This window comes from Mytilus trossulus, chromosome 6 (genome assembly GCF_036588685.1).
Source record: "Mytilus trossulus isolate FHL-02 chromosome 6, PNRI_Mtr1.1.1.hap1, whole genome shotgun sequence".
Lineage (NCBI taxonomy): Eukaryota > Metazoa > Mollusca > Bivalvia > Mytilida > Mytilidae > Mytilus > Mytilus trossulus.
The window spans coordinates 22758710-22774258 of record NC_086378.1 but is presented as its reverse complement, the minus strand read 5'-3'; the positions used below and the strand labels follow the sequence as shown (position 1 = coordinate 22774258).

At 33.2% G+C, this 15549-nt stretch overlaps 1 protein-coding gene across 1 annotated transcript; it reads left to right on the top strand.

The window, feature by feature from the left end:
• Positions 1-7676: 7676 nt before the first annotated feature.
• On the top strand, positions 7677-15239 carry LOC134720940 (uncharacterized). The gene is made up of 2 exons (XM_063583542.1): positions 7677-7906; positions 13908-15239. The coding sequence occupies exons 1-2, from the start codon at positions 7888-7890 to the stop codon at positions 15170-15172; spliced, it is 1284 nt and encodes a 427-aa protein (XP_063439612.1). The 5' UTR covers positions 7677-7887; the 3' UTR covers positions 15173-15239.
• The last annotated feature ends 310 nt before the right edge of the window (positions 15240-15549 follow it).

Sequence of the window (15549 nt, the reverse complement as noted above, 5' to 3'; positions counted from 1 at the left end):
TGCAAGGTGCAGGAATCTAATATCTGTTCTAAGAATATAAATGAAGTCATTATTAAAACCATCCTTAAAAATTGGAGTTATGGCCCATTGTCCTGAATTGAAGTTGAATCAACTACAACCATTCATTATTCAACGCAATATATATTAATTTTACTTGCCACTGATAAATTAAAAAAATCTTTTCCATTCTCTTTTAAGATGCTACCCCACCCCCAAAATACCTGTTCTGTTAATTGAAGCTAGTCATATCACATGTTAAATGATGTCATTATTAAAGCAATCTTTATAAATCTACAATGCCTAAGATTTCTATGGCAATAATTATTTTGACAAATGCTAGATACATTTACAAGAAAAGTATTATATTATGTGTCTGTAATAGACATGTAAGCACCCCCCCCCCCCCCCCCCCAAAAAAAAAAAACAAACAAAAAAAACACACAAAACCCCCTTATCGGATCCAAGATATGGCATAATATAAAAATGTATCCTTCACTCATTAAGTATATTAACATTTTAGCTCCCCTGGCCTCATCACTTGGCGTCTGACGTTGTCTTCTGTTATCTTTTATGAAAATCTTAAAACTACTGGGCCAAATTTAACCAAACTTCGCCACAAACATCATTAAATTTAGGTATCTAGTTTTGAAAATGTGACTGTTGATCTCACCTGCCAACCACTGAGATGGCCAACATTGCTAAAAATAGAACATAGGGATAAACTGCAAGTTGTGTCTCTAATTTGAAAACTATTATAAAAACAGAAAATCTGATAGAACAAGAATGTTCAGAATGTTTAGCTTTTCCAATTGTCCACAAAAATCTCAGCTGACTTCTTATAGAAGTTATTTTTATTTAATGACAAATTGAACCATTTTTCATGTTTGCCTTTTATCTTAAAAGCTGTATAATAGACAGAGAAAGACTTCAAATTCAAAAATATTCAAGACAAGTTGTTCACATAAGTCAAACAAGATCGAAATCAGCAGTTGACTCCTTGATAGAGTTATTGCCCTTTGATGACAATTTTTATCGTTTTTTATGTGCTTTTTCCTTATATTAAAAATTAAAGCAGATAGTTCAAATTTAAAAAAGAAAAAAATATCAACAAACCAAGATCTACACATTAAGACAATATGGAGGAAATAACTGAACTACTCCTTATTGGAGTTATTGCCCTTTAATGACAATTGTTTTATCACCTTTGCCTAATATGATAAATTTTGTTTTCAAATAAAAGACAAAACTTGCATTTTACCCCTATGTTATAATAGATAAAAAGCTATAGACAAATGATCAGCAAGGCAGATATATTTAGTCAAATTTAGCTTATATACATGTATTATTAGTAGATCTTAGTAGACTCACTCTGTATAAGACTGATTGCCATCAACCTGTTATGTTTCAAGCAAAAAATAAAGGAGATAGAGAAAAAAATAAACCAACTAAAGATTAGCTATTCAAAATCTACAGAGATTTTTGTAATGGATTCTATTCTTGTCTACAATGTTAATAAACCTGTATTTTAAATATGCCTATGGACCAAGATGAGGGACACATGATCTTTAGAGCCTTTAGTTTTGACAAAGAAGGATTATGTTGAAAATTTATAGAGGAACTATAAGGACAAACCATGTCAAGGATTTTAAAGAAGAACCTTAATGGACATGCCATGCAATATATATATTTAAAGAAGGAACTAGAATTGACAAAGTTCAATTAATATTGAATATTTTGTGAAAAAATGCACAACATTTGAATTAACGCTTGGACATCCTGATATAATGGAAAAATATATTTGGCAACAAACATTTAGGTAATAGCTTTAAAACATGAATAGCAGTTTGCAGAAGACCAACAGTTAATCAGGGTATAGAATTGTTGTCATACGGTTATCTGATTTCACCCAATGGCAGTAAATTCTATATTTTCAAGAGGCATTTCTGATATAATTTGTCCAAAAAGTAAAATCACAAAAATAATGAACACCAAGGAAAATTCAAAACGGAGAGTCCCTAATCAAATGGCAAAATCAAAAGATGTAACACATCAATTCAATTAACATCAACTGTAAAGGGCCCCCAAAAAATACTAGTGTAAAACATTTAAACGGGAAAACCTACAGTTCAATCTATATAAAAACAAACGACAACTACTGAACATCAGATTCCTATCTTGGGACAGGTGCAAACAATTGCAGTGGGATTAAACATTTTAATAGTACCAAACCTTCTCACTTATTTGAAACAATAGTGTAACATCACAACATAGAAAGAACCACGCATGATAAAATATGAACTGGAATGGCTTAACTCAAAAACAAAACGTAGAAACACAAAGGAAACCTTGATGTAGAAGATGTTAAAGTACCTCTCATCCATTGCAACTTGCATAAGCATCGATGTTTCGGGTAATCTCGTTTAAAAGTAAAACACCACCAAACATAATGACATAGACATCAAGACAGAATTAACACGAACTAGTATGGAACGCCATAGCTGCTGCCTTATATGTACTTATTTCACATACTTGTCTATATATGCATACTTTTTGCATACTTTTTCTATATATATATGCACATACTTGGCTTTATATCAAGGACGTATAACTAACATCAAATATACGTCCTTGCTTAATATGCACATACTTTTTATACATACATTCTAAAATTGAGAATGTAAATGAGGAATGTGCCAAAGAGACAAAATTCCGACCATAGAGCAGACAACAGCAGGTCACCAACAGGTCTTCAATGCAACAAGAAATTTCCAAACCTGGAGGTGTCCTTCAGCTGGCCCCTAAACAAATATATACTAGTTCAGCGATAATGAACGCCATACTGAACTCCAAATTGTACACAAGAAACTAAAAATTAAAATAATACAAGACTAACAAAGGCAAGAGGCTCCTGACCTGGAACAGGCGCAAAAATGCGGCGGGGTTAAACATGTTTGTGAGATATCAACCCTCCCCATATACCTCTAGCCAATGCAGAAAAGTAAAGGCATACCAATACGCACATTAAAATTCAGTTCAAGTGAAGTCTGAGTCTGATGTCAGAACATGTAACCAAAGAAAATAAACAAAATGACAATATTACATAAATAACATCAGACTACTAGCAGTTAACTGACATGCCAGCTCCAGACTTCAATTTAAATGATTGAAAAATTATCTCTTCATCATATGAATATCAGTCACAATCCTCCCCGTGAAGGGTTTATTAACATACCATCATAACATATATGAGAAGAACATAACCCGTGTAAGGCCAACAACTGGTTTATTAATAATAAATTTGTTTAGTTCTGATGCACATACTTTTTCTATATATGCACATACTTGTCCATATATGCACATACTTGTCTATATATACACATACCTGTCTATATATGCACATACTTTTTTCTATATATGCACATACTGGTCTATATATACACATGCTTTGTCTATATATGCACATATTTTTGTCTATATATGCACTTACTTGTCTATATATACACATGCTTGTCTATATATGCACATACTTTTTTCTATATATGCACATACTGGTCTATATATACACATGCTTTGTCTATATATGCACATACTTTTTTCTATATATGCACATAATTTTTCTATATATGCACATACTTTGTCTTTATATGCACATACTATTTCTTTATACGTACATACTTTTCTTTATACTTTTTCTATATACAAATGTATGCACATACTTTTTTTAAATGCTCATACCCCTACCCCTCCCATTTACGGTAAAGATTGCAACTTTTACCTTACATTGTGTTTTGTATTACATGTATTTTATTCAATGTTTCGTATTATGTTGGGAGATTTTTCAGGGCAACACTCCTCAGATCTAGGCCATCCCGTAGGTCAACCGAGTTTGTCGATTCCAGATATATTTGTTTAAAACCAAGGGACAGGTTTAGGAATGAGGGCCAACATAAGCATTTTTGTAGTTTTGAGTCAATAACTTGTGTTAAAGTTTATAAATCTCTCTAAAATTATACCGCAAGTGTCCATACTACAAAGGCATGGTTATGAGGGTTATGGGGGTTATGGCTCAATTTTTTTGCAATTAGGGGCAAAAAAGGGGGAAAGAAGGTTTTTTCTGGTTAAAGGACAATTTAGACAATTTAAAACCAGTCTAAGGGAGGTAATCCCATTACAATTTGAATAATCTGTTATATATGTTTCATTATGTATTGAGAAATGCTGATTGTCTTGAGATGTGTAGCTGTAAATTTATTTTTAGAGGTTACTATTAATTGATATTAATTTTAACCATGACTGTATGTCATTTTATATCTTAATATGTTATGATGTATTCAATTAGCAGTTATACAAGGTATCAGGATTATAATTTAAAACGCCAGACGCGTGTTTCGTTTACATAAGACTCATCAGTGACGCTCAGATCAAAATAGTTGTAAAGCCAAACAAGTACAAAGTTGGAGAGCACTGAGAACCATAAATTCTCAAACGTTGTGCCAAATACGGCTAAGGTAATCTATAAATCCTGGGATAAGAAAATCCTTAGTTTTTCGAAAAAAATCAAAGTTGTGTAACAGAAAATTTACAAAAATGACCATATAATTGATAACACCGAAGTGCTGACTACTGGGCTGATGATACCCTCGGGGACGAAACGTCCACCAACGGTGGCATCGACCCAGTGGTGTAAATAGTTATCAAAGGTATCAGGATTATAATTTAGTACGCCAGACGCGCGTTTCGTCTACATATATTTGTAAGACTCATCAGAGACGCTCAGATCAAAATAAATGTGAACTCAAACAAGTACAAAGTTGAAGATCACTGAGGACCAAAAGTTCCAAAAAGTTGTGCCAAATACAGCTAAGGTAGTCTATTCCTGGGAAAGGAAAATCCTTAGTTTATCGAAAAATTCAAAGCTGTATTACAGAAAATTTATAATAAATGACCATATAATTGATATTCATGTCAAAACCGAAGTGCTGACTACTGGGCTGGTGATGAGTAGTTATTGTTGACATCTCCAATTAAAAATTTGAATTGAGATTATTTTGGGAATAAGGGAAAGGGGGAGGTGGAAAAAAATTGGGGGTGGGGGTAAAATATTTCTCATTTTAGATTTCAGAAATTAAAAAAGAATTTTCTTCAAATATTTTTTTTGGGAGAGATTAATATTCAATAGCAAAGTGTATTGCTCGAAAGCGCATTTTTTTTTAAATTTATTAGACCACATTCATTCTGTGTCAGAAACCTTTTCTGTGTCAACTATTTAATCATAATCCAAATTCAGAGCTGTATCAATCTTGAATGTTGTGTCCATACTTGCCCCAACTGTTCATGGTTCGACCTCTGCTGTCGTATAAAGCTGCGCACTGCGGAGGTTGTTATTGGTTTTCAATCTTTTACAAAATCTCCTCCACTGAAACTACTAAACCAAACTTAACCATACTTGGTCACAACAATCACTAGGGTATATAGTTTTAAAATATATATTAATGATCCCGGGTGCCAACCACAATGGCCAATATGGCTGAAAATAGAACATATGGTAAAATGCAGATTTTTGGCTTACATCTCTGAAACTAAAGCATTTAGAGCAAATCAGACATGGGTCAAAATGTTCATCAGGTTAAGATCTATCCGTCTTGTAATTTCCAAATAAATCAGAAAAGTTGTTGTTGGGTTGCTGCCTCTAAATTGGTATTTTAAGGACATTTTGCAGTTTTAGTTATTATCTTGAATATTATTATAGATAGATATAAACTGTAAACATCAATAATGTTCAGCAAAGTAGAATCTTCAAATAAGTCAAATGACAAAAATTGTTAGTTGACACCTTAAGGAGTTATTGCCCTTTATAGTCAACTTTTAACAATTTTTCTAAATGAATTTTAGTTATCTTTTAAAAAAATCTTTTCCTCAGAAACTACAGGGTCAATTTTAATCAAACTTTGCCACTGTCATTGGGGTATCTAGTTTTAAAAATGTGTCCAATGACTCTGCCCATGAACCAAGATGTTTGACATGGCTAAAAAAAAAAGTACATAGGGTAAAATGCAGTTTTTGGTTCATACCTGTGAAAGCAAAGCAAACTTTGCCACAATAACGCTATGATGTCTAGTTTTAAAAATGTGTCAGATGACCCTGGCTGCCAATCAATATGGCAGACATGGCTAAAAAATAAAACTCAGAGGGAAAAATGCAGTTTTTTCATTTCTATCTCTAAACCTAAGGCAAAAGAATTACGCAATATTTCATGCATCAATTGATTTTTTTTAAATTTACAGCAAACATTAACCGTTTTCACAAATCAGTTTCAAAAGCTTGTAATGCGGTAATCTTGATGATAAATTATGAACAAATCACGTGTGGTTGTTTTTGCGTGTATTTTATTGATACATTTTGCCACTGATGAGGGCCCTCATGGGGTTTTTGATTATGTGATTACTTGGCCGTTTTTTTAATGATTATTTGATTATTAAGCCAAATATTATCAGGAACTTATAATTTAGTGGTGATGCGGAATGTTTGTTGTGTTACATTTGTTTTCCGTTCATTATTTTGTATATGTTGTGTACAAGTTGTACAAATTATCAGTGTTTTATGAAGTGCTTAACAAAAATGGATGATGCATACACAGTCTTTTGTTTCGCATATTTATGTCATATTTCAATGACTACATGAGAAAAATAAAACTAAAGTTTAAACCATTCAGGTAGCCTTGATTCCAGTTTGAAGACAATGAGAATGATACTTAATAATTTAATTTTGGATGTAACGTGTCTTCTCATTGGATTACGTTATTTTGTTATGAACCCAGACATAATTTAGTCATGTGACCGTGACGTCATCAACGTTTTTTCATGGTTTTCTACGGTTTAAAATGGAATTTAGTATTAAATTATAAGAAATGACTTATATTTTTTCTGTCTATTCGAAATAACATTAAAAATAATGTGGTGCACACTGTTAAATAACCCGATACGCGCGTTAATCAGTGTGCACCAATTTTTGTGTGTAATTTCTTCACTAGAAAGGGAAAAAAATTATAGTCATTCCTAAAATGTTAGGTTGAAGTATATAAATTGGAACTAAAGACAGTAAGCTGATACCTTTTAGAAGATAAACCTGTATCACCTGGTGCAAGAAGGTATGTGTCAAAAAAACTTACAACTTGTACAAAAACCCTGTACAAATTATAATTTGTACACTTACATCTTGTACACAACATATATAAATAATACCGTTTATTTTCTCGTTTGAATTGTTTTGCATTTGTCATTTCGATGCTAAAAGTACATAAAACACATGAACAAAAACTGGAGTGAGCTCGAGTGCATTTAAAAGGTAAGCGTTGTCAGATAGAACAATCAAGTACCAGTTAACGTCATGTTGTTTTTTTTATTTTTCAATATGATTGTTAAGTGCTATTTAAGTTTTACAACACTGATATCTCAGTGTTATTAAATCAAAGTTTGTGTTAACTATTATCAGAACTTAATCTTGTTTTTTCTGTTTTTGACAAAATCGAAAATCGAAAAATACTTATGAACCACATCAACAAACGATAACTGTATATATCTATCAACAAATACACGTGCACGTGCTTAAAATACATGAATCACATGGTCCATGATGTCTTTTAACAAAACATATACCATCGTCCCGAATTAAACCCTACTTTTGTTATACCGGTATAACAGGTTTAAAGTTAAAACTTCTGCTGCACGATTTTTAAACGCGGGAAAATATTTCTTTTTGTTTAATTCTGTATATATATAACATTGAATCTCACATTTGAAAATCATTTGATTCGGGAGAGACGCTTTATTTGCAAACGAACCAACGAACGTTTGAAATTTAACGTGGTCTTGGCAAACAGAAAACAGGATGGTGAAGATTAGAATGGGTAAGTACTAAAATAGACTTTTATTTGTATCCATCTGATAGTTTTAGCTTTTTAAAAGTCATTTTAATAGTTCGTTCTTATATTGTTCTTTTACACTATGGTTATTAGCTGTTTAGGGGAGGGTTGGAATCCCGCTTACAAGTTTAACCCGCAATATTCTGTTTGACTGTGCCTGTCCCAAGTTAGGAGCCTGTAATTTAGTGGTTGCCGTTTGTTGCTGTGTTCCATATTTATTTTTGTTCATTTTTGTACATTTAAGATTTATGTACCATTGTGTATATTCAGCAGTTATATATGAAAAATTTATAGAAAATCTACTGCTTTTCCCTTTGTGCCTCCATATTTGGCTATTCGGTGCTTGACAGGTAGAGGATTATTACATGCAGCGCTAGCAATAATTTCCTTGGAACAAGTTTACAAACTCGGGGCCTGTTTTTTATGCTCAAACTAGTTACTGGTTTAATAAAATCAACCTGAATTAACATGTTATAGCTTAAACCATAAACATGTTAAAAGTGAGAACAAAAACGCAACGGTTAAAGAAACTGTTTAGGCTATAAACCATTTTGAAAATATCTGAGGCCTCTAAAATATTAGTTTCTTCAAGTAGTAATTTAAAAGTAGTTAACACTTTTTGAAAACAATAAGCGCTAGCACATCTTCGATAAAACAAGTGTGTAATCGATTTTAAAAATCTCTGTATTAAAGTCTTGATTGTCTACCAAAATCATTTTATTTGACTCAAAATCTCCTGCTTCTCCTTTCTGTATAGCCATATGGATAACAAAATTTTCAAGCTGCAATAGTATCAAAACATCGAAGATACTGAATAGTATTTTTTTTATTCGTGACCTCAAATCCAAATAAAGAATTTATAAACAAAAACTCAAACGCATATTCATGGGAAACAGCTCGCCTAGACGAGTGCAGTTAAGTTTTATTACAACTGTCCTCAAATCACATTGCCAGCACACTGCAGCATACATGTCTTACAAACATATCTACAATGAAAAATAATGAAATAGAATTTTTCATATCACAGAACAATATTTATACATGACGATTTTTTTAAGATCTGCAGAAAAAAAACGTAATGCATTTTAAACAAACTTATACAAAACATGTTCACCCATTTGGGGGGGGGGACTTTACTGCACTAAGGCTGCTTCTAATGGTCAAGCTATGAAAATGTATTTTCAATGTAAACTTTTACCGCGAATGACCAGTATAAATAACTTTAAACTCTTAACTTTGTTAAGCCTTAAGGTGCCTTATTGTGATGCTAAACTAATTTAAATATTATTGTAAACATGAACACATGTTCCCAATATAACAACAAACCCATGTGCTATCGATAGTTTATAAATACATAGAGATGAACCATTTTATACTTATACCAAGAGGAAACTTCGTGCAAACCTTTTTTTTTTTCTTTTGTGAATTTTATACTTATACCAAGAGGAAACTTCGTGCAAACCTTTTTTTTTTCTTATGTGATTGTATTCAACAGAAATGAGTTTTGTGGCAAATAAAATAAAGATTTTTATAGAAAAAAAATCAAGCTTTACGAAACAATAGGCTATGTATGTATAAAAAGGCCCATCTCTATTATTATCTTATACTATTGCATTTTGTAGATTTCGTTATACACATGGCTACAGAAGAGGCCGGTCATTAACCTCAATTATATCGTTAGTTTTCCCCTTTAAATTGTTTAACATTTGTGATTTCGGAGCCTTCTATATCGGACTGTGGTATGTGATTTGTTCATTGTTGAAGACCGTATGTTGATTTCGCCACCCGCTGCAAGGAAAGAAAATATTTAGTAGCTAAATCCACAAGTTGTTTCTTATCTTATCAGAACACAAAATGAAATTTGTATATATCGAGGGGCTGCCAGGCTTTAAAACTGCTATCGCTCAGGGTAAAATATTTGTCGTAAAGGGCAAACCTATTGCCCCCGTAAAATCAATGATTATATATTCCTGTTTATCGCGGACTACGCGTTACCCCAAATTATAAACTGTCGCACAAAAAGAAAAGAAATATGCACATAACCATTTCATCAATATACTGCAAGTAACTACTAATTTGAAATTAGTTGGCTGATTGCAGGATAAAAGCTTATTATACCCCACGCAACGAGTTGCGGAGGGTATAATGTTTTTGACCCGTCCGTCAGTTCGTCCGTCCGTCCGTCCGTCAGTCCTGTTTCTTGTCATCGCAACTCCTCTCAAACCACACAACAGAATTTCACGAAACCTTTTCAGATAATAAGGACATACTATGTAGTTGTGCATATCGACGGGAAATTGCGATTCAATTTTTTTTCTAGGAGTTACGCGGCTTACGCCCCTTTGAACTTATTTACTTTAATGAACTACTGCAATAGTTTGTCATCGCAACTCCTCTCAAACCACACAACAGAATTTCACGAAACCTTTTCAGATAGTAAGGACATACTATGTAGTTGTGCATATCGACGGGAAATTGTGATTCAATTTTTTTTCTAGGAGTTACGCCCCTTTGAACTTATTTACTATAATGAACTACTGCAACAGTTTGTCATCGCAACTCCTCTCAAACCACATAACAGAATTTCATGAAACCTTTTCAGATAATGAGTACATACTATGTAGTTGTGCATATCGACGGGAAATAGCGATTCAATTTTGTTTCTAGGAGTTACATCCCTTTAAACTTATTTGCTTCAATGTACTTCTGCAACAGTTTGTCATCTCAACTCCTCTGAAACCACACAACAGAATTTCATGAAATTTTGTAGATAATAAGATCATACTATTTAGATGTGCATATTGGCAGGAAATTAATTTTTCTTATACAATTTTTTTTTCTTTTCTTTCACATTTAATTTCTCCAATGACAATGTGGGGACGTGGGGTATGTGAGCGTGCTCACTAAGGTTCTTTAATTTTTAACTGACCTGGTCAATTAAGCTTTTCTAATCACTTGGCGTACGTCGTCGTCCGTCGTGGCGTACGTCGTCGTCCGTCGTAAACTTTTAAAAACATCTTCTCTGAAACACTACTATGCCAAATTTAAGCAAACTTGACCAGAATCATCATTGGGGTATCTTGATTAAAAAGTGTGTCCGATGAACCAACCAAGCAAGATGGCTAAAAATAGAAACTAGGGGTAGGGTAAAATGTAGATTTTGGCTTGTATATATCTTTAAAACCAGAGCATTTAGAGCAAATCTGACATGGGGTAAACGTGTTTATCAGGTCACGATCAATCGGTTCTGAAATTCATACAAATCGGACAATCCGTTGGTGGGTTACTGCCCCTGAATTGGCCATTTTAAGGAATTTAGCCGTTTTTTGGTTATCTTTAATATAATTATAGATAGAGATAAACTGTGAACATTAATAATGTTCAGCAGAGTAAATTCTACAAAAGTCATAAAGACCAAAATGGTCAATTGACCCCTTACGAGATGTATAAAAAATCTAATGTCTTTTTTTATTTGCCCAATCAGTATTGAAATGCAAATAGTGAAATAATATTTAGCTTTTAGCAGCCAGTATGGTTCAATTTTGTCAATAGGCAAAAAAACATTGATTTTGAATTATTCACTTAAAAGTGAATAATTCTACCTTATTGAATCCGTATTCATGTGAACTTCAATTTAACCCAGTCAGGATCCTACTTCGTCAAAATTATTACCCCATTACGCCAGTTCATTTTCACAATCGTAGAAATGGAAGCCATTGTAGGGATGACGCGCTACCAATTTTGCTCTTGGAAACCGATAAATTTATCCACATTGCACCAATACGACCCTAATATGTCAGTTATATTTAAAAAGACAAATGTATCAGCTAGCTAATGAGCACCAGTTAATGATCTTGTCTGCATTGATTCAACTTAAAACTATTGTCTGATCGGTTGTCGGGTGGAATTTTCGAAAAATCATAAACATTTAAAAAAAAATCTAATTCAATATTTCGTGGAAGGGCACTCCAGACTTGATTTTATAGTGGTTGAAGACTATAAACCATAGTTATCACACCCAAAAAATTAGAATTTTTCGAAGATATACATTTCCATCATCCAACTTGTAAGACTGTCGTCAAGTACTTTCAGTAAAAAAAATAGCTATTCAAACACACCTACTCTGTTTTTGTGATTCATTAGATAGGTATTTCACTTGACCCATATATTTCATCTTTTAGTACTGTTATTTTTTTGTGTTATAAAGTCAACCTGTAGCTTTAATATATAAAAATGATAGAATCTGAAGCGAGACAATGCATGAAATATCCTGTGTACGATACCAAGACAAAATACTAAACTCAAACACGCCCTAACATAAAAAGGTGCACTCGATTTTCTCTTTTTGATACACTTGTTACCTATTTTTTGGAATTTTTTCTTCAGTCACATAATGGAAGGGCAGACACGAAAATTACTGAACTAATAAATTGATATGTTTTCCGTCCGTGGTAATTCGGAAATTATGCATTTTCGTCATCCAACTTGAAAGATACCCATGTCGTCGACTTGATATCTAATTGTTCTGCTTAATTATGTACTAGAAAAATTGAAAACTTATGCAAATGGTGTTTTTAAAATAAAACACCTCGTTATTGAGAAGAAAATTGCAGTTTTGTTTGTTTCTGTTAACTTTTAAAAATTTTGTCACTAAAGTTAACAATACAGTAAACATTTATCGCCTTCTCTAATAAAGAGCTTCGATTCTTTTGTTCTATTTCAACCTGGTTTCCGACTGAACCCCTTAGCTTGAGATGGATAACACATGAATTGTATGTGTATAGTTATTTAAATAAAAAGGATGTCGCCATTGAAAGTGAAACAAAGGTAAACCATCATGCTTTTACGGATAAAACTATGATAAATATTTATTTTTCATCTAGAATATGAAATTAAAAAGACATAAAAAAATAATCCAACAGCACGAGTTTGCTTGATCTATTTATATCTTTGTTTATGTTTACATCGCTTATTTGGCCATCGGATGATTTTAGAGGTCAACTCGATAAAAAATTAGATGGCGTCTTGAATTAATTACACACGAAACGAAGCTACGTCTTTTCATGCCCGTGCCCTGTTAATTATTTATTTTAGACTTTTGATAGATTGGATGAATGTTTTTCATTGTTATAAATAGAATATGTGAATTTGATAAATCGCTGAACATGAATTTGACAGCTAGTGCCCCTTTAAGGATTTATTATCCTTTTATAGTAAATTTTTAAACAAATTTTCGTAATCTTACAAAAATCTTCTCCTGAAACTACCAAGACAAATTTAACCGAACTTAGTCACAATCATTTTTAGGGTAGATAGTATAAAAAATGTCTCCGATGACCCCGCCGGCCAACCATCATGGCCACCATAGCTATAAACATAGAACATGGGGGTGAATGCAGTTTTTGGCTTATATATCTTTGAAAATAAAGCAAAATAGACACTTGTTAAAAATGTACATCAGGAAAAAATCTATCGTCCTGAAATTTTCAGACAAATCGGGCAAGCCTTGTTGGGTTGCTGGCCCTGAATTAGAAATTTTACGGAAATTTTGCAGTTTTTGGCTATTATCTTGAATATTATTATAGATGGTTGATCTCTATGTTCAGCAAAGTAAGATCTACAGATAAGCCAAAATAACCAAAATGGTCAATTGACCCCATAAAGAGTAATTGCGCTTTTAAAGTCAAAATGTATCAATTTTTCATAAATCTTTGTTATCTTTAACAAAAGTCTTCTAAAACAACTGAGACAAATTTAATCAAACTTGGTCACAATAAGGGTATCGAGATTAAAAAAATGTCTGATGACCCTACATGCCAACCAACTTGGGGTGGGGGGATGTCTATGAAACTAAAGCATATTTCATGCATCAATTGTAAATACAAATATCATTTGAGCGACACAGGCTACTTGGAGCCTCTAGTTTTTTTTAATTCCTAAATCATTTATTCATTTAATCAAATTCATTTTACTTATATCATTTCAGAGTTGGTATCCAAATGGTCTTTCTTGGTAACTCTATTGATGTTATTTTCCTCGCCTAGTCACAGCCTTTCTCCGGATCAAAAACAACAAGTTACTGTTGGCCTTGAACTCGGAAAAGGGATAGCGGAAATGCTTGAAAAGAAGGAATTCAGAAATTCTTTAACAAAGATCGCAAAAAATATTGGTCCCTACCTTGGCGCATTGGGTCCATTTATAGGGGTCGTCATGGCGTTCATTCCATCAGAGTCTGATGAGTTGGCTTACATGAAAACTATGATGAGTAATATCGACAATCGTTTGGATCAATTTGATACTCGATTTGACGACGTCGAACGATTGATTCAGTGGAATACTGTTGAAATAAACTTTGGGCAACTAGAACAAAGGATCAAGGCAGTTTCGCACCAGTTAGAAATTGTTTATTCTGTTCCGTCGGCTGCTGTGCCAAACAGGAAGCTAATATTTATTGATAATTATGATAGTGATTATCAGAATAGTGGCTTAAAATTATATCAAGCCATCGTCGCACAGCATAAAATCCAAAAACAATTGGGTACTCAAGTTTTGAGTTATACCGAAAATGACCGAGCGAAGACGCAAATATTTCTACTCGGTGTAATGCAACTTCTCTTGCAAGCTGTAAAAGTTGAATTGGGCTATCTTCTAGTAAAACAATTTACATACAATGCAAATTATATGACGACTGATTGGGAAAATAAGATAAAAGAAGTGAAAGTAAAGTTCGATCAAATTGACAACCAGTGCACAGATGCATATCACTCCCAATGCGGAAAGGATATCGACGCATACGCTGCTTCTAATAGTGGTCAGACAAGTAGTCAATTTGCCGCTGGACTATTTAGTCTCCTTTCCGGGAAATACTACTGGAGGGACTGGATTGTTCTCGCCTATAACCCCATAAGTGGTGGTAGCCTTCATTATGTAGGGGTTAGTGGAGGACACATAAAATTTAGAAAAAATGGTAGAAACATTGTAGTTGGTAGTGTGGACAACAGCCGTGCAGTCATGGGTAAAACACAAGCTGAGAATAATATGAATAGTCTAGTCGAGACGAAAAGAGTTTGTGGTTATTGGAAATGTAAAACTGTACTTAAATCTGCAGAAGAAATTTTTAATTCCATAAGTAGAAGCGGTTCCTCATTTTTTAGTGTCGTAAGAAATTCGAATAATGCTCATTTTCATTACCACACCAGAAGAGCAAAATTCGTCCAAAGAAGATATTTTCATCTCATGATGTGGGGTTGAACGATTTTAGGTTGAACTCACAAAGTGGTATTGTCACTCCCTGATCAAATAAAAAAATAGAATTCAATTTATTGTTTGTTATAACCATGTCCATTAGTTTTGAAATGACCAGGTATGTTTTGATATGCGTTGCGCCATGTGAATTTACTGAAAAGGGACCATTTCTCGTTTTTTATTGAATTATAAGACCGGGTTTTCCTGTTTGAACTGTTTAATACTATTCAGTTTGGGGCACTTTTATAGCTTGCTGTTCAATGTGAGCCACTCACTGTTGATGGTTGTTCTTTGACCTATAATGGTTTACTTTTTACACAACGTTACTTGGATGGAGAATTGACTAATTGGCACTCATACCCCATCTTATTTCTGTGTAGGAT